Source organism: Xiphophorus maculatus, chromosome 9 (genome assembly GCF_002775205.1).
Source record: "Xiphophorus maculatus strain JP 163 A chromosome 9, X_maculatus-5.0-male, whole genome shotgun sequence".
Taxonomy (NCBI): domain Eukaryota; kingdom Metazoa; phylum Chordata; class Actinopteri; order Cyprinodontiformes; family Poeciliidae; genus Xiphophorus; species Xiphophorus maculatus.
Window position 1 is genome coordinate 20733218 of NC_036451.1, and position 27951 is coordinate 20761168.

Below are 27951 nucleotides of genomic sequence, written 5' to 3' on the forward strand. Positions count from 1 at the left end.
AGAGCAAAAAAGAGCAACTCTGCTCTTGAAGTGCAATGAACAGGTTTTATTTTTTTTTATCATTAAATATCAAGATAAACTTGTTTCAAATAGCGATGTTCTTGTGTGTTTTTCTTCAAGTGAAAATAGATTGCATTTCAACATGTCGGCCGTTCTTGTCTCTTTATTGTGCTTTAAGAGTGGAAGTTGATAGGGAAGGTTCATCATGTCGTCATGTTTGCTTATTGTCACAGGAAGTCAAATGTTTCTTTTCAGCTGACTGAGGGGATAATGTGAAATAGGTTTTAGCACCTTCTGTACCAAAACCCACATGGGGTTTCACACACTCTTGCTATCAATGAGGCGCCTGCCTTTGTTACATGGCACAAAGCAAGTTGGCTCATGTAGGTCTATCTCACCAAGGCACATCGAGATGCAGAAGCATGCAGGATATTCATCTTTAGAAATGCGGGCTGCACATGTACTTTGAAGCCCTCTGACTCAGGGCACTTATGAAACAACAGTTTGGGTTAAAAAAAACAACTTCCTTCTGTTTTACGTTCAGTTTTTTTTTTGTTATTATTGACAGCCTACACTCTTTTCCATCTTACATAGGTTTTATGTTCACCTCCACTACAGTCAGCCTCCTCCAGTAAAGTCACCTCCATTCTTACAGCCCTTTAGCAGAAAGCCACTCCTCCGTTTCTTCCACCCACCCCCACACAAGTTTAGCGTGCAGCTCGGTCTGATGCAGAGAGGAAGACAGCCGAGACAGGATGAGACTCTGAGGACGACCACCGCTCTCAAGGCAGGATGGAGATGTGGCTCAGAGGCGCAATTGTTGCATTGCTAACAGGTACGAGTTGAACCTTAAATGATCAAAGAACCAGAACAAAGCTGTAGTGGTATGAAAAAATGTGTTTTACTACATGCAGTGATGAACAGATGAAACTTTTACATGCTTGTTTTTGCCTTTGTTGCTCATAAACAGATCAATGAAACTAAACAAAGTTTCACTTTTTTTCCTTTTTTACATGCAGTGATAGGAGCAACCCTGATACTGACAAGAGAGGACCGACTAAATTTGGTGAAAACAAATGATACGGGAAGAAGAGAAAGAACAGTTTCTTCAGGCTCCTCTCTGAAATTGCACTGCTGTTTGACTCACGACAAAGCTGAAAGATGTCAAATCTCTTGGCATTTTGAGTCCTCTGGAAAAAATCTAACTGAAATGGAAAAAAATAAAACCCTCTGTAATCAGACTACATTAACAAATTGCAATTTAGTTGATATATGTTACAACATGTCATGCAACTTATCAAATATTACTGAATCAGACACTGGATTGTACTATTGTAAAGTCAACGTAGAGATTCCCAGACTAAGTGAACTTCAGAGCTACAAAACTGAAGTCATAGGTAAGTATTGCTTGTCACTGCAAAACTAACTTTTCACTACAAGCAATAATGTTTGTTATTTGAGAGCGGTAACACTGTAATGTTTTTATAAACAGTGTAAAGTTCAGATTTTCAATGCAGAATAATCTGTCAAAATGTGGCAGGAAATTGACTCCAAGCTTTAATTGCTCATGGCTATGCTAATTTTGCTGCTTTGCTTAGGAATAACCTAATGAATGAATTAATCAACGTTCCAAAAATTATGGCCTGCACTAACCCAATGAATGCTTCTCATGCCGCTTTGTTACAGTGGAGAACTTTATGGAAAACACAACGGTTCAGTCACAAACGACGAAAAGCCAAGGTGTGTGTGCATGAACATGTGAGCGGGCGTGTTGACCAGATCTCGGCTCTCGTGAACAATTCTGTTTCTTTCGGTCTCAATGAAATCTGAGATGGTTATTGTTTCCACTGTAGGCGCCATTTAAATGTCTAGACTGGTGGCAGCGCCAACTGAAATTCATACAATAGTTTTGCTAACTAATACGTCAACCCTGATTGAGGTATTAGTAGTATGAAGCGCTTACATGCTTACAACAGATATTTTAGATGGTTCTACATGTAGCATTAGACCAGTGATTGGCAAATTAAGGGGCTGAACCCCTTAATTAATCAACAAATATCAACAAGCTTAGCTTCCTTTGACTGTCCAGAGAAATTTAACTAAATTGAAAAATGATGATGCTACCTGCACCAAATTTTTCTTTTTTTTTTTAAACTGTACTTACAAATATAACACCCCCCCCAAAATACATTGCTTGTTTGTGTTATTTTACTCCGCTTTATTGACTCCCTAGTGATACCTGTTGACTCAACTTGAAACTGGGGTCATAGGTTTCCTCTACTGTTGTTTTAATGGACAGGAAGAGGAAGAATTGGGTTAATATTTGATTAGACGAAGTGTTGCAACACCCGCATCCTGACACTGATCTCAGTCCATCAAATAGGTCTGTTGTTCAATAATACAAATGTACTTTTTTTTCAGTGACCAGCGAAAAAGAAGACCGTGACCCAAGTGAGAACTTGTGGATGTGGATCATCGTGGGGGCGTCTTCTTTCGTCCTTGTCGTGATCGCCCTGCTGGTCATCCGTGTTGTGCAGAAAAGGGGATGCAGCAGAAGCATAGGTACCTCTCTTTCTTTCTGGGTTTGAAAGCGTTGATAACCATCTGACAGTGCGACACTGAACTGTTTCTGTAGATAAGCTCTGTGCAAGTAAGAGACGCCAGAGGATGGTGGGTGCTCTGAGAAAAAATGGGGCACAAGACAAAGAGAACAGTTAGGGTACAAAAAAACATCACAAAAACAGAGTCAGATAAAATCAACACAAGTCGGTAGCTGATTCATTTCTCTGCTACAATTTACATTTGAAAGGAGAGGTAAAATGCAGAAGGGTTTTCGTTTTGGTGAGACCATCCTTGTGGGCGGCAGAACAAAAGACAAAAAGTCGTAGAAATGCAACAGGAGGTCCCGACTCCGAGTCCTGGCTGGGGAATTCGAACTGAGCAAGCTGGGGGTTTGTGTGGTTTAGCAGCTCAGCGTGAGACAAAGTCAAACGTAAGTGTAAGTATCTATCTTCGCTGTGGTTTTCACTGAAAGTCAGAGCCGGACAAACTGGCATCTATGAAAACTGTGAGAAGTGGTCACGACCAGCTGAACGGATCTCAGACCAGAAATCGATGCAACGTTTTTCAGAAAGGAAATAAGAAAAGAAGCTTAAATAGTTAAGTAGTTTTTACACTTATAAAACACGAACGTCACCTTTTTACGAAGCACTTCAATATGACATTAGACGCCGGTGAGATAAAAATAAAAAAGGTGCTCATAGGTGCAGATCATTTTGATATCAGTGATGATTTCAGCAACACCTGATGAAAAGTGTTGCAAAAAAACCCCCAAAAACAGAAATGCATCATGCAGAGAAAGCAGAATAGCTGCAGTTATGGTGTCATGGCGTGGCAGCAAGGCACCTGGCAGAAATACAGAAACCAGACCTACATCAGGTTTGACCACACGGCCACGGAGGCAGAAGTAGGACAAGAACAGAGAATTATTGTCAGGGCGAAAAGGATTTTATGATCACCAAAACTGACAAAGAAGAGAAATGAGCCTTTGTATTGAAGGCCAGTGTTTGATCATTTGAAAGAGATTACGAAGGACAGGAAAGAATCAATTTGAGAACTGTTCAATGCTTTACGTCTTGACGTTGCCAATATTTTGACTTCAAATTAAGTTCTTTGCTGTACTTATTGGAACACCAGGTTAGTAAGTGAGCGTGCGTGAAGACCCTTAAAAATATATCCAAATGTTTAAGCAACGACGAGACGAGGTCCAGGTTCTGTTTCATGTTTGGATTATGTGAGCAAAGTCATAAGTAGAAAACAGCAGAATAAACTGACTTTTAGAGAATATCTGCAGGGTGAGAGTTAGTAAATGTAATTACTTTTTGTATCAGTAAAGACGTAAATATTTATTTGCCACATAAACATCTTTCGTTAACTTGGAAGAAAAAATATGAAATCCGTCACTGATGCTTTCTCTCCTAAGTTATGTTTAGTAATTGATTTTATTAAATGTTTATTATTTTAAGGTTAAAACGTTCCGTCTTCGTCTGTAGCTTGCGACAATTAACTCTAATTTCCAGCTAAAGTAACTTAAATGTAAATGTAAAAATATATATATTCTGTTGTGGCCTAAAGAGTTAAACAACATTTGCTCAATTCTCAATTATTTAAATTTGAGTAAACCTTAATTAATTGAATACTCCCACAATTTTAGTATTTTTTTTAAATAAATGAAAACAAATATAGAGGTTGATATTGCTAGGTTTAATTTTAATTTTATTACGTTTTTTTATTATATGTCCATTTTAAGAAAATATCGATGCATCCAACAACAATAATTATTATTGTTATTATTACTGTAACAATAACAATGACAACAACAATAGCAATAGCAACAACAACAATAATAATAATAATAATAATAATAATAATAATAATAATAATAATAATAATAATAATAATATAACATCAGCAGCAATAATAATATTGATAACAATAACAGTGCATCTGAAATCGTATTTAGTACTTTTCTGTTTTTTTAATGTTTTCTTATATTTAAAAAGCTGAATTTGTACACTTATTGTGAATTTTTATTTTTATTTTTTATCTTTTATTTATTTTTGTTAATCAGAACCAGTGCTTCTGCAAAATAACTATGCAGCCTCAATTATCATAAGATATTTTTCACAAAAATTACTACTACTCCTCCTACTACTACTACTACTACTAATAATAATAATAATAATAATACATCATTTTCTCAGGTTAATTGTCCTGATGTGCTCACCGTGTCTCTTCTTTCCCCCCCAGAGGAGCCCATCTACGCAAACACCCGTACTGGCAAGCCGTCACCCCGGCTGATGCCTGCGGACAACCCGAAGTCAGCTTCCTCCTCTCAGGACTTGCGGACGCCGATCTCTGCCCGGGTGTACGAGGGCGGAAACCAGAAATACAAATACTGAGGAGCCTCACAGACCGACAGACTGACATTAACCAGCTGAATGCGAAGTCATGATACATTTCTGTTTCATACTTTTATGCAAAGTTAAGCCTTCTGTAAGTGATGGAGAAGTGGCCTTTGTTGGCCACTAGATGACGCACTTTGATGCTTTTATGAACTTCTAAACTTTTTATTTTTTATTTTTATTTTTTTTACATCTTAGCATCTGTGTGCATGATTAAATTGTAAATATTTTTTTGCATGTTAAGTGAACGAAATAATGAGTTATATACAGATCTAATTATTATTAAAAAAAATGTTACTGTCACTTTTTATATTAAAGTTATTAAAGCTGATATTTTTTATGCTCGTCATTTGGATAGACTTTTTTTTTCTTTTTATAAAATTAGAAAACTATGTTATACATTATATAAGATGTAAACATTTAACATTCACGGGATTTCCCTCTCCTCTGATTGGCTGTAAAGTGGAGGAGTTTTTTTTTTTTTTTTTTTTATTTAAAGGAAAAGGTATAGTGTAGTCACGTGATCTGGCGCTTTGCTCTGCTGGATTATCGCTCCCTGCAGGATTTACTAGGTGTGGGCTGAGCGTTACAGGTGGACCGAGAAAAGCGCCGACACGGAACCTGAAACAATCTGAACCGAGTCAATCTGTGAGGAGTTTCCATGTAGATCCCGACAGCTGGAGTACTGGTAAGTCAGATCCAGGGACTTAGGGACTTGTTTGTGTCGGTGCAGGTTGGCTCCACTCTCTCTCTCTGTGTGTGTGTATCTCGTGTGTTGTGTTATTTTTGTTGCTGTTTCCACGGAGCTGCTGGGCATGTGGGATTTAAACCGAGGTGCGGATGGGATCCGTCTATTCCCGGATTTATTTACAGATTACGGGATAAAGTAATCTAATAATAGCAGAGGAGAGCTGGAGTGAGCAGTAGTGGGATATGCCTCCAAACACTTGGCAGCACGGCGGATAGTTTTTCAGTGGGAGACGCGCTCAGTCTGCTGGAGGACTGCCAGACCAGTGCGGCCATCAGGACGAACTGTTTCAGCAGAGCTGGACACAGATTTCCCCTCAGACACATTTCTACCTTTACGACTTTTTTTTTTTTTCATTAAACGCAAGAAATAAGTCTATTTTTTTATTTTTTTTTTTGGAAAACATCATATGCAGTACATTTGGTGTAGCTGTAACTTTAATGAGGGAGCATTTAAAGCTTCTGGTCAGGTTTGTCTGTCTTATTAATTAAACTCTTTAGATGAAGTTTGCCACCTGTTAAACAGGTAACGCTCAGCTTTCGGGTTCATTTTGTTAGGTTATTGCGCAGCATTTTGCAGTCAAGTTACAAGATACACTTGCATACATGCTTGCTTCTGGTGACGTCACAAAAGGCAAAAACAGGGTTTGCATGCCAAGAATGTAATTTGTAAATTTATGTTGTTTGTCTTTTTATTTAGTTCTCTTTTGACCAAAATGGTTATCAGTATGTACTTAAAATTAACGGAGTTATGCAACTAATTGCGCATTTGATTGTACCAAAAATGAAAATAGTTGTTAACGGTGAAAGTATGAGCTTCTACAATCTCAAACAACCTTTTTGCCTAATTATTTTCAAGTCAATTAAACCACTAAAACAGGTATATGTTGTATCAATCAAACATTGCTTTGTTTGACTTTTTTTGCAATACCTGAAGTTTTTTAATATAATAAGTAGGTAAAATCTTTTGGAAATTTTGGGTCACTACCTACCTTATCTCAGTATTAATTCAATGGTTTCTTTAACGTTTCTTTTTAGATGAAATCGTATGATTTGACATACAACTCTTGAAAACGTAGCAGCGTTTGGAAAGGAGCAGGCCAAGCTGGAATGGCCAGATTTCACTATCAAAGAGCTTCAGCGATTATTTTGAGCCGAGTTATGGAAACCCACAGGGTGTGGTTGATTTGTTTCATTAAGATGATTTTCAGGTCCCCACCATGTTTCCTGTTGAACGACTGCATCACCTGTCAAGAAAGGGAAAAAAAAGACAGTAACAGCTCGGCAGTCAGAAGCAAGACGTTCTTTGTGTGTGCCGAGTTAGCATGACTGTGATGTTTTTCCTAACTTTACACACAGAAACCAGTCGGATAAAAGAATTCAGGCAGGATTTAAAACATCTTACAACTCCGAAGCAGCAGAAATGCCTCAGACTCTATTGCCGTATCTGTTTGAATAATTCTAGCTGATCAGCTCGATTCCTGCGCCTCTTTGTCAGTAACCCAAATAAATGTAAAATCCTGCAATCAAAATTCACACCTCAGATTTCAAATACTCTTGGACAATTACATTTCTACATAAAGGATTAATTCGACACCAGATAGTGGAAACGTTGTGGGCGTATGGATGATATAAATCTGTACGGGATACATTAAGTGTTGCTGATGCACTTTCTCTCGGGGGAGAATGGCCCAGTTTAGCTGTCGCCCTGCAGCTCAGTGGGCTGACATCAGTGTGTGTGTGTGTGCACAACCCAATGTATCATGTACTGGTACTCTGTGGTCTAGCTGGAGATGATGCATGCTGCCGCTGTGCAGAGGGGGTTTTAGTTTCCTGATGCCGCAAGATCTTAAATGACTTCTTAGAAGTCATCTCGATCAGGCAGACCCATCAGACTCATGTTGTTAAGTGGTTTCCAGGTCTCAGATGAGTGAGAATCACAACAGTTAGGCGGAAAGAAAAGGTTGGGGGGGAAGGAGAAAACCTCTTAATGGTGTTGTTTGTGTGTAAATTTGAACTCATAAACCCAGCTCAGCCTATTAAGCAGTTTCGTCTGGCATCTTTTCTCATTTACTGATATCTAAATGAGTCAAAACATGTTTTGGTGACTGATGGTGCCAGCTTACAGTCTCTGCCACTACGACTGTTATTGTAATCTCATTCCTCACCTGAAAATAGATCATTGTTTCCAGCAGTTTTAATGTCTACTTGCTATTAATCTTTAGCCAGTAGGCCCGGATTGCTTCAGTTTTATTACCGTCACAGTGGAGGGAAAATCGGTATAAACTAAACTTCTTGGCGTTGTTCTGTTTGTAACTTGGCTGGTCATTGTCGTCAGTGTTTACCGAGGTCTTCATCAGTCCTGGTTTCAAATCTGCTCAGCTGCTTTAGAGATGAGACGGCAGAGAAAGTGCCAGAGTCATTTTGAGTTTTCACCAGTGGTAATCCACTTCTGACCCTCCCTGACTTGTTGGTGCGCACTGCCAGTCAGCTGACTTAAAGAAAGCTATTATTTTTCATCGCTTGCACCAAAAAAGTAAAAAAAGGTTTTGGAAATATTTTGGAGCACAAAAAACATTGACAGGTGTCTGTACAGCAGCTGACCGGGTAAAATAATCTGACTAAATTAGATTATCTTGCAGTTTACAGATAATATTCCATGCAGTAAACACATTTAAATGATTCAGTTCTATGTAGATAATGTTCTGCTTGGAGAAATCATCATTAAATCTTCCAAGGATCAATGCTGAACAAGTGAAATACTGAAAAGTCTTACAATTTTCATTAAGTGCTCCAGAACAAAGAACTACTACCACTTTTGGTTTTGTAACTAAGTTGTTGGTCGAGTCATTTAAAAAAATAAATAAATATCAAATAAACATTAGCAACATATGCTTAGGATGTGGTTAGATTCAAAACTGCAATCTCCATCGAATTACCTGCAGCACATTTTTCCTCTTATGTTCTTCTTCCCTCTGATTGGTGCATCTTAACTATTTAATTGTAACACTGTTTTATTAGCAATTCAAATAATTGTTGTGCATTTTTGTGAAGCTGTGATGCTGAAAACCTTTTGCTGGATGTTGTCATCACATGCAGACCCAGCAGGCTGATTTGTGGTATTTTTTTCCATGGCTTCTCAACCCTGAAATAAATCGTTGCTCCTCTTGATCGAAAATTTTAAAATGTCACAATCCCCAGGTTTTATTTTCCAGTTCTTCTCGTCTGTCACAAGTTTGTCCTGCGGATTACACTCCTGCTGCGACTTGTCGGGGTGTGTGTGCATGCGTGGGTGCGTGTGTGTGTGTGGGTGTGTGTTTTTTCCAAAGGACGTTTACACTTTGGCAGGCTTGTCTGATCAATGATGAGCGATTTGTCAAAATAAGAGGAGGATCTTATTCAACTGGTTGCATTTCTCCAAGACCTTGTTGTCTTAATGCAGTAATGACTGTTAGTTGTCTGGTGGCTTGGAGCTAATGATACGTGTCGCAGCAGGTCGGGAAGAACTGTGCACACAGTGTGTTTTTAAAGGATTGCCTTCAGCTCGCCTGCATATCAAAATAAAACCTGACAACCTGCTGTCCCTATTATTATTACTATAATTATTATTATTATTTCACAAAATCTGAGCTTGCCTTGCAACAATACGACCCGGATTTGAACTGGGTTGTGTTTTCCAGTGAATGTTTCACAGCGGCGTCTGTGACAACAGTGTCAGAGGTGAACTCCCTCCCACAACAGGCTTCCTGTTTGGGCCCCGGCGATGGAACAGGGAACCAGAGCCAACACGCCAGCGGGCCGGCCGCCGGCCTGCCAGCGGACATCAGCGTCGGGCTTGCAGCCAGGCGGACGGGGTCAGGGGATGAGCAGGAAAACGGACAGAAAAGCAAGTGATCCAGGGATGGCGTCCGACCTGTGGAACAGTTAATCATGTAAATCGGTCACGGCCTCGCCCCTGTGACGCAGCGCGGTGCTGATACACCGTATGAAGACATCGTACTCTAAAGCCTACGCTGGCGTGACTCACTCCAGCTGTTTGACTGTTAACACAGTATATAAATGTTTTTTTTTGTTTTGTTTTTTCTAGACGTGTTGTGAGTCACCTGGTTGGCAACACAACGTGCGTGTCTGTACACGTTTCAAGCCTGCTCTGTGAAGTTTTCTGTCGTACGCAGCAGGTTGCCGAAGTATTTGCAGGCTTTTGTTTGGGTTTTGTGAGGCAAACCAACAAGAATTGGTGAAATTGTGTGAAGTAGAAGAAAAAGGACGCATGGGGATTTGCAAAAGTTTGCAAATGGAAATCAAAAAAGCCAGGTGTTTACTTTTGTACGGTGTAGCAAGTTAGAGTCTGACATTTTTGTCAGATTGGACAGTGAGCGTCTGTAAATGGCAGTTTTTTAAAATCTTGCTACAGATTCTCAGTTGAACTTTGACTGGGCCATTCTAACACATGAATATACTTTGATCTAATGAATTCCACACATGTTAACGTCATTGTCCAGCTGGGAGGTGAAACCCGTCTTTGTGCAGCCTTACATTGTTCTGTGTTTATCTCCAATCTTATCAGCTTCCATGTCCCTGTTGTAGAAAAAGCATCCACAAAGCATGATGCTGCCACCACCTTGCTTCACAGTAGGCACGGTATTCACAACTATGGTATGGATGCTATGCACGAGGCTTTGTAGTGGAATAAAAAAAAAATCACAGATTTAGTTTGTCTTTGGCCAGTCAGCCAGCTCAGTTCGAAGGTCAGCACTTCTGAAATTGCATGTGAATAAAATGGTGGATTTTTTATTTTTTTTTTAAATTTAACCAGAAAACAAATTTCTTTTTTGGTAGTTTGTGTCACTCTAGACTTTCGTAGAAGGTGAATGTTGCCAATCGCTGGGTCAGGTGGACGGCCATGATGTAGGTAGATTTGCGGCTGTGCCATGCTCTTTCTATTTTTGAAAATTACTCCATGAGAGCGATCTCCTGGGAACTGGTGGCACTCTGTCTTATTTAGGGGCATCGCAGGAATGCACACCGCACTTTTCTAAATTTTACTTGCTTAGAAAAAAAATAAAAGCAGTGTATTATTCAATTCCACCTTTTACATTTATCCACTGATATAAGACTAATTGAAGTCCACGGTTGCAATGTGACAAAACGTGTAAAGGCTCAGGCGGTATGGGACAGTTTTCCAAAGCGCTGCGCTTGAACCTGAAGGGTTTCTGTAGATAAAGCGGAGGCTATAAATATCATCATGCTTCAAGTGGTCGGAGTGTGGAGAGATCCGGCTGCAGGGCTTCCTCAGACACAAGTTCATGTGCAGCACAGTTGTTCACGTCTCGATGTTCAGCTCACCCACCAGCGGTGAGCTGGCATACTGGCAGAGAAGTGGTTTTAGTCACTCTCTGTTTTTTTTTGTTTTTGTTCTCATTTTTGGAAAGTCAATTCTTCCTCCGGAGTAAGCCGCCACCTTTGTTGATGGGTTGTAGTTTGAAGTGAGAGTTTATTGTCAGCAGGTTTGACTGGCTACACAGGAATCAGCATCGATCCAGTAAACAGAAGCTAAGAATCGGTTTTCACACCTGCCTTTCATAACGTGTCCTCTGACGCGAAAACTCAGACGAGTATTGCTTTGAATTATTGTTGCTTTGCTCTCTGAGGTGCCAAAGAAAGAAAACATGATTAAAAGTGGGAGACAAAAAAAACAGGAAACAAAAATAAATCATTACAGTACAGCGTCTGTTGTATTTTTATTTTTTTTAACCCTTTTTAAAGATTTGCTAAAGCCCAAAAATATATTCATCTTTTATTGTAGAAGCATAATATGACTTAAAATTTGGTGTGTCTGGGATATAAATACTAAGAGTGAAGTAAAACACATCACTTCCAATACTAAGACAAGTGGAGGGCCTGTGATGCTGTGGGCCTTGAGAAGCATGCACCGAAAGCTCTTTAAAAATCCCACTTTTATTTACTAAAAATACCAGGACTTATTGGTTCAAAATATCTTAGTCTCTGGCTGACAACTAAAAGTGTTATTTCTTAACCGTTTCTTTTCCACCACTGAACAAATAACCAGATATATATAGGACTACTTTGCTCAAATCTGCAGGTCTTTATTTACGAATAGCTGTATTTAGTCGTGAAAAATATGTTTTTATTAATGAACTTTACTGTATGTTGAACAGTTTTAGCAGTTTTGTCTGATAAAGACGTTGCATACGCTTGTTTCACAATGTTTGACTTCATGGGTGGGCCCTTCCTGGTTAATTAGCAGGGAAAAAAAGAGGAAAAGGAAGTTAAATCAAACACTTTAAAGAAATGCATCAGGCTAATGTGGGATCAGAAAATGTCAAAGATCTGGGGCAGAAACTTTGTCGCCACTCAGAACAGGAATTAGTGCTGATAAGGATTTTTATTTATTTTAAAGTCCTGAAATTATATTTCTGTAAAACTCAGAAGCTGACCTAGATGTGCTGTTTTTGAATCAGGCTGTGAATCATTCTGTTGTGTTTCTTGACGTTGGCACAGGAGACAACGCTGTTAACTAAAGGTGAACAAAAGTCATTTTCTCGTGAATAGTATCTGGTTTCCCTGGTTTTGTGTTGCTGGTAAAGTAGCAAAGCTCAGTTCTCTGGAAAATTACAGCTCCTGCCAACTGTGTTAACTTTTTTTTTTTTTCTTTCTCTCAGGAAATAAAGTTCTATCATGTCAGTAGTATACTCCGTTAAGTGAGCCAAACGCCAAGTCACAACTGTAGCTGGTGGAGGTAATTAAGTATTCAACAGTAAGAGGCGATCATGTTTCCTTTAGCAGGATGAAGATCTAAAGAGAAAGACATGTGACCCTTCGTAAAAGCTAAGATTTCATCCCCGGTCACACGTGGTTTCAAAGTTATGGCTCATTCATAGTTAGCCATATAATACGCTAAGAATGACGAGGCGGTACAATAAAACCCCAAACACTCTGGTGTCGCTTTGTGGAAAATGTTAGCGGTGGTTGGCAGGAAGTTAAACCTGCAGCCTAAAACAATGACGGTCTCTGGGAACCAAATGTGAGTCAGAAACAAAGAAAACTGCGCTGAGCTCACTGTGACGCCTCACCTGATCTGACGAGGTCTGACTCGGTGTCTGACCGAAATCTGATGCCAGCATTTAAACTGTGGCTGCTTGAATTCAACCTGAAGTGCGAGAGCGACGCGTCGATGAGCTGTTCCCAGACAAAAGCGTCCCTTTGAAAAGTCCAAGAGTTGGAGCTCCAGAGGCAGCTGTCAGATGAAGGGTGCTGTGCTGTGCAAAAGTATTCACACCCACCACATTTTACTGGGACCAGCACAGAGTGAGCGCATTAATGTGAACAGGAATCAGAAGCAAAATTGCTTCATTGGCTTCAATTGAGGAATTTCACTAAGGTTTTCAAGCACTAAAAGTGTAAGGAAACAAGTATGATATTATAAACCTTATAGGATTATATAGGAACAATATATAAATGTATTAGCAGCCAAGTTATTTTTTTGAAAAACAGAGAAGACGAAAAAGACTTGATGTGATGATGCAGAAATGCTTATTTTACTTTGGTTTTCAATAAAGGTTGCCCATAAAAATCAGAAATTTGTGTTGGGAATTTGTATTCAGCCGCCTCTACTCTGACGCCCCAAATAAAAATCAAGTGCAACACATTATTGCACTATTTATTTGCAAAATCTAAATCTGAACCGTGTCACAAATACTCCCATGCTTTGAACATCTTGTTAAACACCCATGGTGGAAAATCGTAAAGAGTAAGGCACAGCTGGAAACCAACCAGGCATGGTCTTCCTCCTAAACATACAGATGTGTGAAGGAGATCAACCCAGAGGTCCCTCAGGTGAAAAGGCCTCTTTAGGAGACGGCCGTTTGTTGAATAGTTCAAGTTTACAATAAGGCTTGAACTCATGAAAGAAGGAGCTTTGATCAGTTGCTCTTATACTTTTCCTGCGGCATAAATGCTAAATATAACAAATCGCATCACCGTGAAACACGGTGGTGACACCGTCATGCTGTGGAGATTTTTGTCTTCAGCAGGAACAAAGTATCTAGTCAGAGTTTTTGGTAAGAAGGGTCGAGCAGAAACTGCTACGGAGGTTCACCTTTCAGCATTTGACAATGACGTCAAACAGAAAATCAGAGCTGCAGTGGAACGATTTAGCTCAAAGTTATATTTTTGTGTTGTTATGGTCCAGTCAAAGTATAGGCCTCAATTGAAAACTGCTCTCTACAGACGCTCACTATCCAGTCTGAGTGGATATCGAGGGAATGATTTTAGTCTCTAGATGTGCGAAGGCTGTTAGCGACACACCCCAATGGATTTGCAGCTGTAATTACAGCAAACAGAGGATCTGCAAATTATCACCTTGGAGACTTAGACATAAATGCGTGCCACACTTGTCAGATTTTCTGAACAAAAGAGAAAAAAAGTGCGAAACCACGTACAGTTTTTCTTAAATTTTTCATTGCGTTGGTGTAAAACATGGAATCTCGATGAATGCAGAGCGCTGTTTTAGTTTCAGCTGCTCACGGCTGACATGTGAGTGTGAGGATAAACGGAGGAGAGGAGAACGCGGGACGTCTGCTCCTCTGTCACTGCAGCCATTCCTACCCGTCTGCACCATGTGAAGCCGCATGTCAGAAGCTGCATTAAGAAGCAACACGCAGTCGTTCACTTCAGCTGTGGCACTCGGCCTCCTTTCAGGACGTCGTCGCTCTGACAAGATGAGCCGTCCTGCACATGTGGCAGCTTGTCCCATTGTGTCAACCAACAACGAGGGCGGGAGTGTGGTGGTGATTAGTCACAAAACACGCACCGAGAGCCGAGGCAGTCGGGTGGGGAGCGTCGAGTGTGTGCGCTCTTTGGTTGTTGTCTGTCGAGGAAACTTGAAATCTGTCGTTTTTGCCGTCTGTCAACAGGCGAGGGCTCGGCGGCGTGTTTCAGAGGCAGCGTCTCTGCCGCATCCTCCCTACGTTTTCCCCTGGGAGCAAAAAATAATAATAATTCAGCAACAGTTGCACAGCAGTGGTGTGAACCTGCAGTGTCTGAGCACACAAGTTTGTTTGTTTTTTTCCCACCTTTTTTTTTTCTCCCCCCCTCGACATCTGCTAACAAGTCAGCTTTGTGTGTGTGTGTGTGTGTGTGTGTGTGTGTGTGTGTGTGTGTGTGTGTGTGTGGGTGTGTGTGTGTGGGTGTGTGTGTGTGTGTGTGTGTGCTGGGATATAGGGCCTTGATGAATTTTGAATGAGGCCGCTCTGCACAGTTAGTCAAAACAGATTCAAACTCTTGGAAGAAGCTGTAACGCTCGTGCAGTGAGTGGCCATGATCTGCATGCATCATGCCCCAACCTAAGCTGAGTCCCCCTCCAGCCCCTGACCCACCCACCGCCTTCGCCGCCCTCCGCTTCTCTTCTCTCTCTGCAGCTTGAACCCCGCAGAGCCCAGAGGAAGCTGCTTCTTATCAGGGAGTGGGGAGGGGGGGGGGACAGGAAGATGCTGTGAGAGTGTTGGTGGTGGGGTAGGAGGGCAGAGTGGCACTCTGCAGATTTCCACTTGACATGGGCTTCCTTTGTGAGGCTGACTTGTAGCTACAGCTGTACGCGCTGCCAGACTCATAACAACAAAGTTACATTTGTCTCAGTTCGAGGTTCTGATAAATGCCTCCTTCAGAATTCGGCGAGAAGGACAAGTTCTTCCAGGACGTCGTCCTTTTCTTACGGCGCTTTTCCATCTTCTGAGGCTGCTGTCATTTTCTGCTCCAGTTTTGATCATTTCTTTCTTTTTTGGGGGCTGGGGTTAATCTGTCTCCTTTGAGAGTGTCCCGAAGTTAGAGACGGGATTTTCATCTGCTCACACGGTGCTTTGCAAAAAGAGCTTGAACTTTTCTCCTTTTTGCCAGAAGAAAACTACAAGCTTCAATGTTTTATTGAGAGTCTGAGCGACAGAGCAACTAGAAGTGGGCATTTATTGTATCGTTTATCGTGATAAATTTCTTAAGATTTTGATGTATTGTTCTCACGATAAACTCAGATAAACGATGCTTAAAACTCCCTAAAACTGTCCATAATGTTGGGATTATTTTCACCTTTTTTTTTCCCACTGTATTCAGTAAAAAAAAATCTTGTTCACTTCCTAATTTGACTGAGCTTGAGCTATTTTGTACAGAAGAACTGGCAAAACATTTCATCTCTAAATGTGCTCAGTTGGTGGAGACACATCTGAAAAGACTTGCTGCTGTAACGCAGAGAAGGGTGCTCTGACAAACCACTGAGTCAGCCACACTTTGCACATCTTTATTTGAAAAAAAAAAAAAGAAAGTCATGTAGGATTTTTCTTTCTTCTTTCTGTTGCTGTGTCACAGACAGTACTAATAAGATGCAGACAGATTTGTGGTTTAAAGGGTACAAATACTTTTGCGAGGCACGGCACATCTATTCGTTTTGGGTTCAAACTTTGTCGAGGATAGGAAATCGGCTTCCTTGTTTCACCCTGGTTATCCTCCCTGCGTAGTGATTATCCGCCAACATTCAAGCACATCACAGCAGAAAAAGCGAAGAGAAACGAGGCGTAGGAGGCAAAGCTGCTGCCTTTTTCACTTTCTGAGGGAATATTTCTAAGAATTTCTTTTAAAATTCAGTGAGAAACTCTCTTTCTCTTTCTCTCACGCCCTTTGATTATTCATAGATCTTCTTGTATCTTTGGCAGGACCCTGAGAATGAAGTCCTCCAGCATCCCCCAGCACTAGCCGGCCAGCATGGCTCCTGCTCCTCCTTCCAGAGAGGACACCAGCAGCTCGTTAGCTCTGCGCTGGAGGCTAACGCCGACATAGATACCCATCAACTTCAAACTGAACCAGTTCAGGCTCGAGTCCTGGTTAAACATCTAAATAAGCTGCTGTCGGGATCCAGACTCAGGGGTTTTTCAACCATGCGCTACCTGTGATTTTTGGGCGTCAGCTGGACGGTGCGGCTCCTCTGCGCGTCGCCTGACCCCGGACCCCGAGCCATGTCTCTACTCTTAACTCTAAGCATCGTCTGTGGATTGATGCTCCAGGATTATTTCAGTCTGCTCAGCGCTCAGTACTGCGTCCCACGGAAGACCGTCAACTACCAGAGTAAGTCACCAGCTCTCCATTAAACACGGGAACTTGGAGCAGTTTGATTCGCTGCATGCATTTGAATATTTTACGCATGATGTACGATCCCGATGGAAGGCTTTAGCTGCTCTCCTCTCTTTTCTGCTGCAAGTGACAAGTTTATTAGTTTCTCAACAGATTTGCATTTTGCTTTTTGCTGTGAGAGCATTTTTTATTACTTTTTTTCCCAAGGAGTCGAGGCGACTGCGAAGCAATGCAAACTTTTTCTCTGCCCAGGTCACCTGAATTTGTTCAAAGAAGACGGGATCTTCAATTACTCAACTATGCTGATCAGAGACGACCTGGGTGTGGTGCTGCTGGGGGCGAGAGAGGCCATCTACGCTCTGGACATCAACAACATCTCAGACCAAAAGGCCGCGGTGAGGACCTGTGCAGAGTTATTACGTCTGGAATAAGGAAAATGTCTGCAGAGCAGTTTACATATTAACAGCATTTCCCGCTATCTCGCTCTTTTTACTGCTTGGTGAAATGCTGCAGCAAGAAAGTTGATCCTTTGTTGAATTTTTATGGCATTTTACTGCAGTGATTAGACCAGAAGATCAAATATTTAGTGAGCTACTCAAGGCTGGACTTGCCTGGTTGCTTGAAGCAGTTTGCAGCTTTTTTTTTTTGTAGACTTTGACCCCTTAGAAGTAGGCGAGTCTATGGTGGTGTGGACGAAAACAATGGGAGAACTGACCTAAAGACTTTCCCATCGACTCAGGTTACTGTTATTAATAAAAAAATTACAAATAACGTGCTGCTGTCATCATAAGATTTAGTCTTTATTGTGTTTTGTTTCCTCTTAGTCCCTGAATGTTTTATGACCTCTGACACCTACATCACAGGTGTTGCGTATTTGTCTCGTTTTGATTCAGGTAAATGTCCTAGCATTACCTTCCTATCCGTCTGATAACGATATAGAGCACAATTTGAACACCAGCTCTGTAATTTATGCAGTTGCCACTTAAATGTTGCAGCATCTTTCAAATATCAATGTTACTCAGTCTCATTATACACTAAGCAGACACTCTGTCTGCATGGAGGAAGATTCACTACCTCAACAGGGAGGTAAACTTGGACTGATGGCGCCCTGACCTCCTCTTCATGGGTTCATTATCTGCTAATTGAACATTAAACTTTTAGCCCAAGATTGTGAGATAATCATTAAATATGAGAAAATGAATAAACAAGACGTCGCTGCAAAAAACTGACAGGATTTGATGTTCCACCTAATCCTCTGATATTTCTGTCTAATGCATGTTTTAGAAACACGAGACAAGATCACAAACTGTGTCTCAGCGGCTTTGGCTTTGCAGTTGATCTAAATCAACCAGTTGCCTCTTCAGAGCACAGTAGTCTGTTGAAAATAAAACTTCATAAAAAATAAAATTATAGTATATCTAAAAAAAAAAAATAGTCTAGACTTTTAAGAAAATACAATAAAATGAAGTTCTGGATGTGTTTTATTTAATGTTTTTCTTTTTAAGAGATTTTGTATTGTTGTTATTTGGGGAAAAAAATAGCAAGAAAGTTTGATGATGGGACAAAACCTGCAAACTGGCATCACTTTGAGCTCCACTGAAGTCAACAAAACTGTAGATTTTTGCTTAGCATTTTTCGTGTTTTGCAAAGTTTCAGCAAACTCAAGAGTGCCGCTGGTGCGGTTCATTCAGCATTCTGAGCGAAAGTGGGACATGCGCAATGACGGCGCTTGCTGTTAAAGACAAACAAAACATTTTAAACAGAAAATTGCTGCAGGGCTGCAAGACAACTACCGCATGCTTTGACAGGATCCCCTCCGTCTGTTGATGCAGGTGTATTGGCGAGTCACCGAGGAGAAGCAGAGGGAGTGCACATACAAGGGAAAACACGCAGAGGTTTGTGCTGCACCTTCCGAAGCAAAGCCTGTCTAATGTCTAATTCTGGAGCGAGGATGCAACCTAAAGGACGACTGCTGCCTGAAAACCGCCTGCTGCCTCGGGCACTTTCTGTTAATCATTTATATGAGGGTTTAGTGTTTTTTTTTTCTTTTTTCCTTTTCAAGTCCACATGTAGAGCTCTCTTTGAAGTCCTGTGCTTATAACTTTGAGCTGACCGTCCAAATAAAGACGCAGGGAGAAAGCATTCACATTCACATCTTTGACCTTTTGCCCATCAGCAGCTCAGCTCTGAGCAGCATGCGTTGCAACTGTACATGTTTGGCATGTTTGTGATTTGAGGGCTGAACTAACAAACGCCGACCTTGGCCTTCGCTCTGATGGGTTTTGTTGCAGGTGGAATGCCGCAACTACATACGAACGCTGCACAGAGTGAACGACACCACACTCTACGTTTGTGGCACAAACGCCTTTTCTCCAGTGTGCGATTACCTGGTAAGTGTGCTTTACTGAACGCATTAGATCTACAGGAGTGTAAAAATAGGCCCTTCTTTTGACGTTTTTGATGTTAATCATTTAAAAATATCTGCTTCAAGAGAATGGTTCGAGTTGCATAAGGTTTTGAAGAGAAAAAAAGCTCTTTAAAATATTTTTTTTTCTTGCCAAACTGCCCCCGAAGCAATAAATTTCACGTCCTGCCTTTATTAGTCCACATTTCTATTGTTTCTGACTTCCTGTGGTGAGTTCCTTAGTTCATTCTGTGAGTGCACTGTTCTTTGCAAAAGTATTTATTTAGAGATTTTGGATGTTTCACATTTGGCCAAGTTACAACTTCAATCTGTATTTCATTGGAATTTTATATGATAAATGAACTATTTTGTAAACATTCAAAATGCTTTCTGTGTGGTATCTAAATGGCGAGTGCCCGACCTTGAGAAACCGCCTTTCTCTGCCAGTTCCTGTTTGGTAAAGGTCAATAAAGGGTAAAAAAAAAAAATCTTAAAAAAAAACAAAACTTTCCATGGTAGGATTATTAAACCAATCAGACCTGATGGGGAGGATAGATTGGGCTCCTATAAGCGCTCTTGCAAAAAACAACTGGCAAAATGTTTGACTCTAGAAACAAAAAGGTAGAAGTGGTAGCCAGTTCTACCGTATGCAATGACGTTTGTTGTGACAAAATGTGAAAAAGTTCATACGTGAGCAATTTTGCAAGTAAAGGTGCTAAAAACATCTCTGAAAAATGCTCAGCTTTTTCTTTTTAACAAACTTTGAAGGAATTGCTTTAAAAAGATGAACACTGAAGCTGTTGGCAAATGCCAGTCAAATTGGAGACAGTAAATATTTACAGCAGCAACATTATGTAAGTAGGGTTGCCTACAAATGACTACAGTGCTCTTGCTTATTTTAATGAGGTAAGACATCAGCCAGCGCCACGGTACGACTGCAGTCACTCACACACTCTATTTTTAGCAGCAGTTGAGTGAAACTAAGAAAATAATTGGTCAGGGATTTGAAAGATGTAGAAACAGCATGATCATGTTTTCATCCTGGTTAACTGTCGTCAGACACGGTTTCTGTTTTTGGGGCGGAATCGTAAGAATCAACGGACAGAGAGGCCATTATGCCGAAGCCTCGCTTCACACCAACATGTCTGTTACCAGGAAGCTCTTCCTCTGTCCGATGCGAAATAGGAAGGAAACAACACATTTCTTTGTTCGACCCATTATTTTGATTTATGTCCTGTTTAATGCATTTTGGCAGCACATTTGCATTTCGGGGAACAGAGCGATCTTAGTTGCACACGGGGATGCTGTCTGAACTGAACAACTTTGTTGTTAAAAGTAGATACAGTCTGTATCTACTACTATGTTTTTTCATATAAAAAAACAACTAAAAAAACAGATCTATATCATCTGTTTTGTGCTTTGATTTAAAAAATAATTTATTCCGTTTGACTTCGAAGTTAAGCTACTTTAGAGAATAGAAATCCCCTTTACAATAGAGTTGAAGGACAAGGCAGAAGATGAGAGGCGCAGACGATATGTGAACATAATAATAACTTGCTCTAAAACACAAGTGATGTTGGCTTAGTAAAACATTTAAAAACTACTATTTAAGACAATACATATCCCCTGTGATGACTAATTTCTTCACATTTTCTTGGGTTGAAATGGTAAGAAAAAGGAAACAAGTGATAAAACTCAGTGACTGCTAACATTTTACAGAGATTCAGGGTCATTAGCCTGAAGATGCAGCTAACAGTAACAGGCTTTAGGGGGAAAATCTTTATTCATTGTGATCTAAAGTTGTTCGGTTAAAACTGAGGTGTGCGTACGTAAATATGCAACATTACTGGCTAAAATGTTTTCTGTATTGTACATTGCTGTCCACATTTATTGGTACCCCTGGTAAAGATGCACATCAAAAAACATAAAAAAATAAATGAATCTTTTATAAACAAACTTGGACAGTGGGGACATTATTTCCAACCTTTTTAGTCCTATAACACTTTCTAACATTTGAGCATTCAGAGAGAGTGATCTTTGTCCATAATGCTCTCTTTTCTTTAGCTCACCCCTCGGGTTTTCTGTAAAGTTTAGACTAGGATTGAAGGAGCCTGGTTGTTTACATTTCCGTTGTGTGTTGGCTCTGTCTGTTGGACCAATGTCACGGTGAAAGACGCAGTGATTACCCAGTTTGTGCTTACTCGCACATCCCATCGGATTTTTACACACACTTTAAAACGATCTGACATTTTAAAGAGCTTGTGCAGAGCGTGGTCTCAAACGAGGCCCGCAGCATCACAGTTTATCTACCGCACGGACGACATGAGGTTGAGACCTGGCGTGTTTGTTTCCTAAAAACGTCAGTCTTAGTCCCATCTAACTGAGGACTTTTATATTTACAGGTAAAAGTCCAAGCAGGGTTGTGTGAACTCCTCCATAGTTAAGTACATTTATTAAGTACATGATTAGGACAGAAGAGGCTTTTTCCCTTGGCGTCCATCTTAAACGTCTAGTCCAATGGTGCAGTTCTCCAGGGATGAGCTTTGGAGATTTCTCCTCCTCACTGTGTGGTGACAAAATAAATATGAAAGTAGCAGTAGACCTTTTGAGTCACGTCACATTTATGCCGCAGAGAGACGGGGAGTAATGAATTGCTAAATAGAAGTTCAAAGAAACTCTGATTAACTTAAGAAAGTAAAGTATAAATGGGAAAAAAAAAATGCAATTACATTTTATTTCAAAGGGATTTCTACAGGTTCCCAATAATTGTGCCACTGCTGAGTTAGTATAAGACAATTATGTCTTGGGATTAAATTTCCCCACTGAATAAATGTAGTCAAATTAAATAGTTTTTTTCTTCTTCAGAGTGAGATTATCCTGCTGCATCAACAGATAAGATCGATTTATTTTGAGAGTTTTTTTTTTAAATCCTTACCAGGGTGCCAATAATTGTGGCTAAATGTATTTAGCTTACTCCGTTATGCAACCAGGGAGCTTTTATTTTAACCACAGTTCTGAATAAAACAATGTTTTCCATCTTTGTCCTGCTTCTGTCCTGCCCTGCGTCTCTTTGTTTCCGACAGACTTTTGCAAATGGCCAGCTGACCCTGAAGGGAAAGCAGGAGGAGGGAAAAGGGAAGTGTCCTTTTGATCCCTTTCAGAGATACTCCTCCCTGATGGTCGGTGAGTGTCAACACAAATGTTTCGCACAGCATTCGTGCTCCTTGCAATTGCTTATCGTTTGGTGGAGCCTCCTCCTCACTCTGCATACAGTGCATGCTAATATGTCAACATGCAAAGTTCGCCCAGTTCATTAGCGGGTATATTAATGCTTTATTGTTTTATTTTGATGAGGATGAAGGATTTCCAGGAATGCTTACTCCTCTATTGTTCTTGTCCAACAGGAACTGAGCTGTACTCTGCTACATCTATCAACTTTCTGGGCTCTGAGCCTGTGATTCTGCGCAGCTCAAATTCGCCTCTTCGCACCGAGTTCAAGAGCTCCTGGCTCAATGGTGACTTATTAAGTCGCTAAATAAACCAATAAAACATCTTTAAAATATGCATTCTGGTGTTTTCATTCATGCTGCTGGGTTTTTATTTGTCATCGTTTGATTTTTAGAGCCAAACTTTGTCTACATGGACTTCTTGGAGGAGAGCTTCGACAGCCCCGATGGGGACGACGACAAGGTGTACTTGTTCTTCAGCGAGAGCGCCATGGAGTACGACTTCTACAGAAAAGTCACGGTGTCCAGAGTGGCCCGTGTCTGCAAGGTATCATGGCAACGCAGCGTTGCATAAGAGCGTTGGAAACGACGTCTGAGCCAGGGTTGGGGTTATACATGGCAGCTTGTTGTTGTCTTGGTTTAGGGAGATATGGGCGGCCTGCGGACGCTGCAGAAGAAATGGACCTCGTTCCTGAAAGCCCGTCTGGATTGTTCCTTCCCTGAACCCAGCTTGCCCCCCGTTGTCCAGGACGTCTTCCTGCTAAGGCACAAGGACTGGAGGAAGAGCGTCTTCTACGCCGTCTTCACACCTCAGTCGTGAGTGTTTACTGCCGGAGCCACGCGCTTTTATGGCTGCGAGTGGGCGTTGAATTTAGTTAATGTCAGGAGGCTGCTGATCTGTCAGACTGGAGGAAGAATCAAAAGCATGAAGCTGAATAAAAATATATAAATTATGGAGTGTGTGTCAGGGGAAAGGGAGACAAAAGAAAACACTTCTGTTGTCGTTAATTTGCTCGTGTTTACTTTGCGTAATTCTCCGCCGTGTGTTTCAGGAGCTTGTCTCAGATCTCTGCGGTGTGTGCCTTCACCGTTGCTTCAATTCGAGAAATTTTCAATGAGGGAAAGTTTAAGACAACTGTTGCCGTGGAGACGTCCCATGTGAAATGGGTGATGTACACGGGGGAGGTGCCGGAGCCCAGACCGGGAGCGGTAGGTTAACTGCGCTTTCTGCTGTCTGAACTTGTGAGGATAAACTTACACAAATCAAGTTTGGGAGAAAAGAAATGTTTTTGAATTTGCTGCTATTTTCAGTGCATCAACAGTATAGATCGTAAAAAGGGGATGAATCGCTCCCTGGATTTACCGGATAAAACCCTCCAGTTCATCAGAGACCGGCCCCTGATGGACGAGGCTGTCCGTCCGCTGACTGGGGGGCCGCTGCTGCTCAAGAGGGGACCCTTACTGACCCGAATCGTGGTGGACAGCGTGCTGGCTCTGGACGGGGACACTTACAACGTCATGTTTATCGGAACTGGTAAAACAATTCAGCCTTCCATAATGTCTTGTCTTTTTTTACAACCACGAACATGGAAGTATTTATGTTCTATACCAGCATAGAGTGGTGCATCAAAAAAAAACACACCGATTTAAAAAGCAGAATGTGGAGGAGCTGCAGAGATCCACAACTCTGGCGACAGAAACTGTTGATAAATCTGGCCTTTATGGAAGAGTAGCAAGAATGAAGTTGTTTTATAAGATTTCATGCAGGATACACTACAAACATGTTGTTCTGTGGTGAAAAGATAAAGTGACTTGTTTGCAAAACAGTGTTGATGGGAAGATGGATGAAGTGAAGTATCGGGCAATTCTGGAAGACAACTGCAGAAAACGTTAGACCGGGACAACAACCACTCTAAACATGCAGCCAGAGATAAAATGAAGTAGTTCTGATCAACACACATTCATATGTCAGAATGGCCCTGTCAAAGTCCAGTCCAGTTGAGAAGCTGTGGCAAAATACGTATATTTTAATATCCACTTTACAAATATGCCCTACTTTGTGCTGATGTAAAATCCTAGTAAAATATATTAAACGCTCCTGTTTTGTCTCCTTGGCAGAAAACGGCTACATTCAGAAGGCCGTCAACTTTGACGGAGAGATGTTCATCATCGAGCAGATTCAGGTGTATGAAAACCCCGAGGCCGTCAAGGTCTTACGCCTCTCATCAAGCAAGGTAACAACGGCGCATGTAAACCTGTAGCGATAAGCAATCAATCGCATGATGAACTAAAATGAGCTCCATAATTTCTGTTCTGACCATTAATGATTTTTGAAGGGTCATTTTGCTTACAGAAGCTTTATAGTCCATTTTATGTATGGTTTTGTTTGTGTGTGGTTTTTGTTTCTGTTGTATTTATGGTTTTGTTTTGGTTGTTGTTGAATATTTAAAATATCTTCCAGTTCCAGGGTTGAGTGTTCTTTATAAAATTAAAGTTTATTAGTCTTGCATTATTATTCCATTGTCAATATATTACCTGAAAATGATCTCAAAGCAACGATATTACTGGTCATCTCATTAATATCTGGCACAATAAACCCTCCAGCAAAATTTGTCATCATGGCCTAAATGATGAGGACAAAACAAAAGTGGCAAAATATTTAAAATAATATTTCTGTTTCCAAAGGGTCAACTCTACGCTGGTTCTGAATCTGGTGTCATCCAGATGCCGGTCAGTAACTGCAGCCGGTACCAGTCTTGCCAGGACTGCATCCTGTCCAGGGATCCTTACTGTGCTTGGGACTCGTCCGCTGAGCGGTGCTCCTCCATCTCCAGTCTGTCTGCGTCCCTCGAAGCTGCAGTCCAGAGTCTGAAGGAGGGGAACGTGTCACAGTGTCCTCCACCAGGTGCATCCATCATGACTCCTGCCAGTTTTATGAGTGTGGGGCTGGGTTAACCTTCTGCTTTTGTGTGTGACGTTTACAGATCCAGTGCCAGCTGTGGACGTTGCTCTAATTCCAGGGAACAACATCCAGCTGCCTTGCCAGCGTCACTCCAACCTGGCGGAGGTCCACTGGAGGTTCTCTGACCTACAGGTTTCATCTACACACAAATACTACATCTACAGCGACGGCCTCCTCATCCTGAACACGACCGCATCGGACGCAGGCTCGTATTTCTGTGACTCGGTAGAGCAGATCAACAGCAGGATGTACAACAGGACTGTGGCTGTTTATCATTTACAAATCTCCTCTGAGCCAGTGAGCCCCACTCCCGGCACAGCTGCCACAAAATACTTCATTCAAACTCTGAAAACGGCTGCAACTGGGTCACAGCCGGACCTGCCAACGCCTGAGAATCAAAGCGACTCTGGGAGAATGAGTCGCCTGGAGGTGGCCGTGGCTCTGCTGTCGCTGCTCTGCCTCTCTCTCGTCGCCGTCATATTGTGGTTCTGGAAGCGAGGGCACTGGAATTGCTTCGGGTTGGCGCAGAGCTCCAAGGGCGGCGAGGGGAAGCGGCCGTTGTCGGGCTACACGCACGATCAGAACAGAAACTCTGAGAATAAGCTCCTGGGGGCGGAGGTCAAACCGTGCACCGCCAACAATAATCACACCACTGTGGACTTCAAAAAGAACGGGGAGTACCACTTCCCACCTCTGGCCAACATTTCAAATCTGAACGGTTTGGGATACATCCATGACGAGTCGGAGATTTGACTCTGCTGAGGCTCACGCTTCAGTCCTAGTTCTGCATTGGTGCAATAATAATGTACTTGCAATATGTTGTTTAGGTACGTCTCAATAAATTGAAATTCAAACAAGAAGCTGATTTATTTCAGTAATTCAGTTCAACGTCATGTACTGTGTAGATTCATACTACATAGAGTAGTGTTTGTTTTAGTCGGTTTTGATAATATAATAAAAATAAAGTTTTTATTATCTATTATCCACCATTGTCTAATGGTGGGGGTACTGGGCCCTGTCTCCAGGGACCAGCATGAGATCACTAGGCAATGATCTCATGCCCAGTGATCATTGGGCATGAGGCAGGAACTATAATATAATATAATATAATATAATTAATATAATATAATGGCTTTGCTTCACAATTGTCCCCAGGCTGTGACGATCCCTGTTGCTTTTCCTACCACACTTTTTCCTTCCACTCAATTTTCCATTAAGATGCTTGAAAACAGTCCTCTGAACACTGGCTTTAATGGCTTACCTTCAATCAGTGACTGACTCCTGAACAAATGTCAAATCAGCAGCATTTCCAGTGATTGTAGAGGCCATAGCATGATCTTAAAAGAATCTTTTCATTGGTTGTTACTATTATGAATGTTTTATTATCTCTAAATTACAAGGTTAGATATATAGTTTCCCTTTCTGAACCGAACTACTGAAATAGAATAACTTTCCAAAGATCTTCCAGTTTATTGAGATACGCCTTTAGATTGTAAATGGGTTCCTGTTTCTTTCCTGGGTGATTTCCAATGTCTTTTCAGGCAGCTGATATTCACTAAAAAGACATTTAACTTGATAAATACCCACTCCAGAAATGGTTTTTACAGTCATATTTTTGTATAATCCCAATCTGTGAATATGATCTGTGAAATATTTCTGTACAGTCAAGCTATTTTTTTTTTTTTGACTATTTATTGGAGGAAATTTCCATTTTCTAATTTTATCCTCTCTAATCTTTGAAATGAACATGTAGCATCTTGGTGACCGACCTCCAAGCCCAATTCATTTCATGGATCCTGCTGTATGGAATCAACAGGGGTAATTTTTTCATTGCTCTTTGGTTGAGTTAATCTACTCTACTTTTTCACCACTCATTCAGTAAAAAAGCCACATGTAATGAACTACTTCTTAACAAAAATCACCATTTTGTTTTGGTAATTATTTGGTCATTTGGGAAGGCAGTTCTTTATTCCTTTCGGTGGGGTTCACACAGCTTTACTTCAAATTGTACATTTGTGTTACTCTGAAAAAGACAAAGCTGGTGCAGGAATGTAGAGGTGTGGGTGTAAATTTCTGGTGGCATATCAATTGTGCGGTTCAGCATATGTATATAGAAAAAAAAATAGGGGTGATGGGGGGGTTGACCTGGAAACACTGCCTTGTAAAAATGAATGTGGTAATAAAAAATATGTTTGTGATGATTTCCTTTTTTCTTACACAGTTGAGAACTTTTGAGATTTCTCTTATTGGGGAGGTTATGATTCAGGAAGACTTGAGAACAGAAGAACATAAATCTCACTGTTCTCAGGTTATATAGTGACAAAAATCCCCCTTTCCCCTCCACACACCTACTCTTGAATCCATCCTGTTTCATCTCATACAAGTGTTGATATAAAAGCGATGCGTCAAGATCCTCATTAAATATTTACCAGTGTGGTATAAAGAAGTTGTCATGTACATAATTAGGGATTGAAATTGCTTCTGGGCGTTTTAAAAAAAAAGAAAAAAAGA

The 27951-nt window shown here is 41.0% G+C and overlaps 2 protein-coding genes across 4 annotated transcripts; both read left to right on the forward strand.

Moving 5' to 3' along the window:
• Positions 1-663: 663 nt before the first annotated feature.
• On the forward strand, positions 664-5308 carry LOC111609676. 3 transcript variants are annotated; one of them, XM_023339270.1, is made up of 5 exons: positions 664-835; positions 1020-1397; positions 1687-1740; positions 2422-2562; positions 4810-5308. In XM_023339270.1, exons 1-5 carry the CDS (start codon positions 793-795, stop codon positions 4959-4961), a joined length of 768 nt encoding a protein of 255 aa, XP_023195038.1. In that variant the 5' UTR covers positions 664-792; the 3' UTR covers positions 4962-5308. The 3 variants fall into 3 exon arrangements, with proteins under 3 accessions (XP_023195038.1, XP_023195039.1, XP_023195040.1); XM_023339271.1 differs by lacking the exon at positions 1687-1740 and having other exon boundaries at positions 665-835; XM_023339272.1 differs by having other exon boundaries at positions 668-835; positions 1020-1740.
• A 195-nt stretch (positions 5309-5503) lies between these two features.
• LOC102226621 (semaphorin-4E-like) lies at positions 5504-27641 on the forward strand. The gene is made up of 14 exons (XM_014471141.2): positions 5504-5652; positions 16433-16841; positions 17100-17242; positions 18680-18742; positions 19139-19237; positions 22335-22434; positions 22656-22766; positions 22874-23025; positions 23122-23294; positions 23531-23687; positions 23790-24012; positions 24597-24712; positions 25164-25383; positions 25463-27641. The coding sequence occupies exons 2-14, from the start codon at positions 16733-16735 to the stop codon at positions 26191-26193; spliced, it is 2397 nt and encodes a 798-aa protein (XP_014326627.1). The 5' UTR covers positions 5504-5652; positions 16433-16732; the 3' UTR covers positions 26194-27641.
• The last annotated feature ends 310 nt before the right edge of the window (positions 27642-27951 follow it).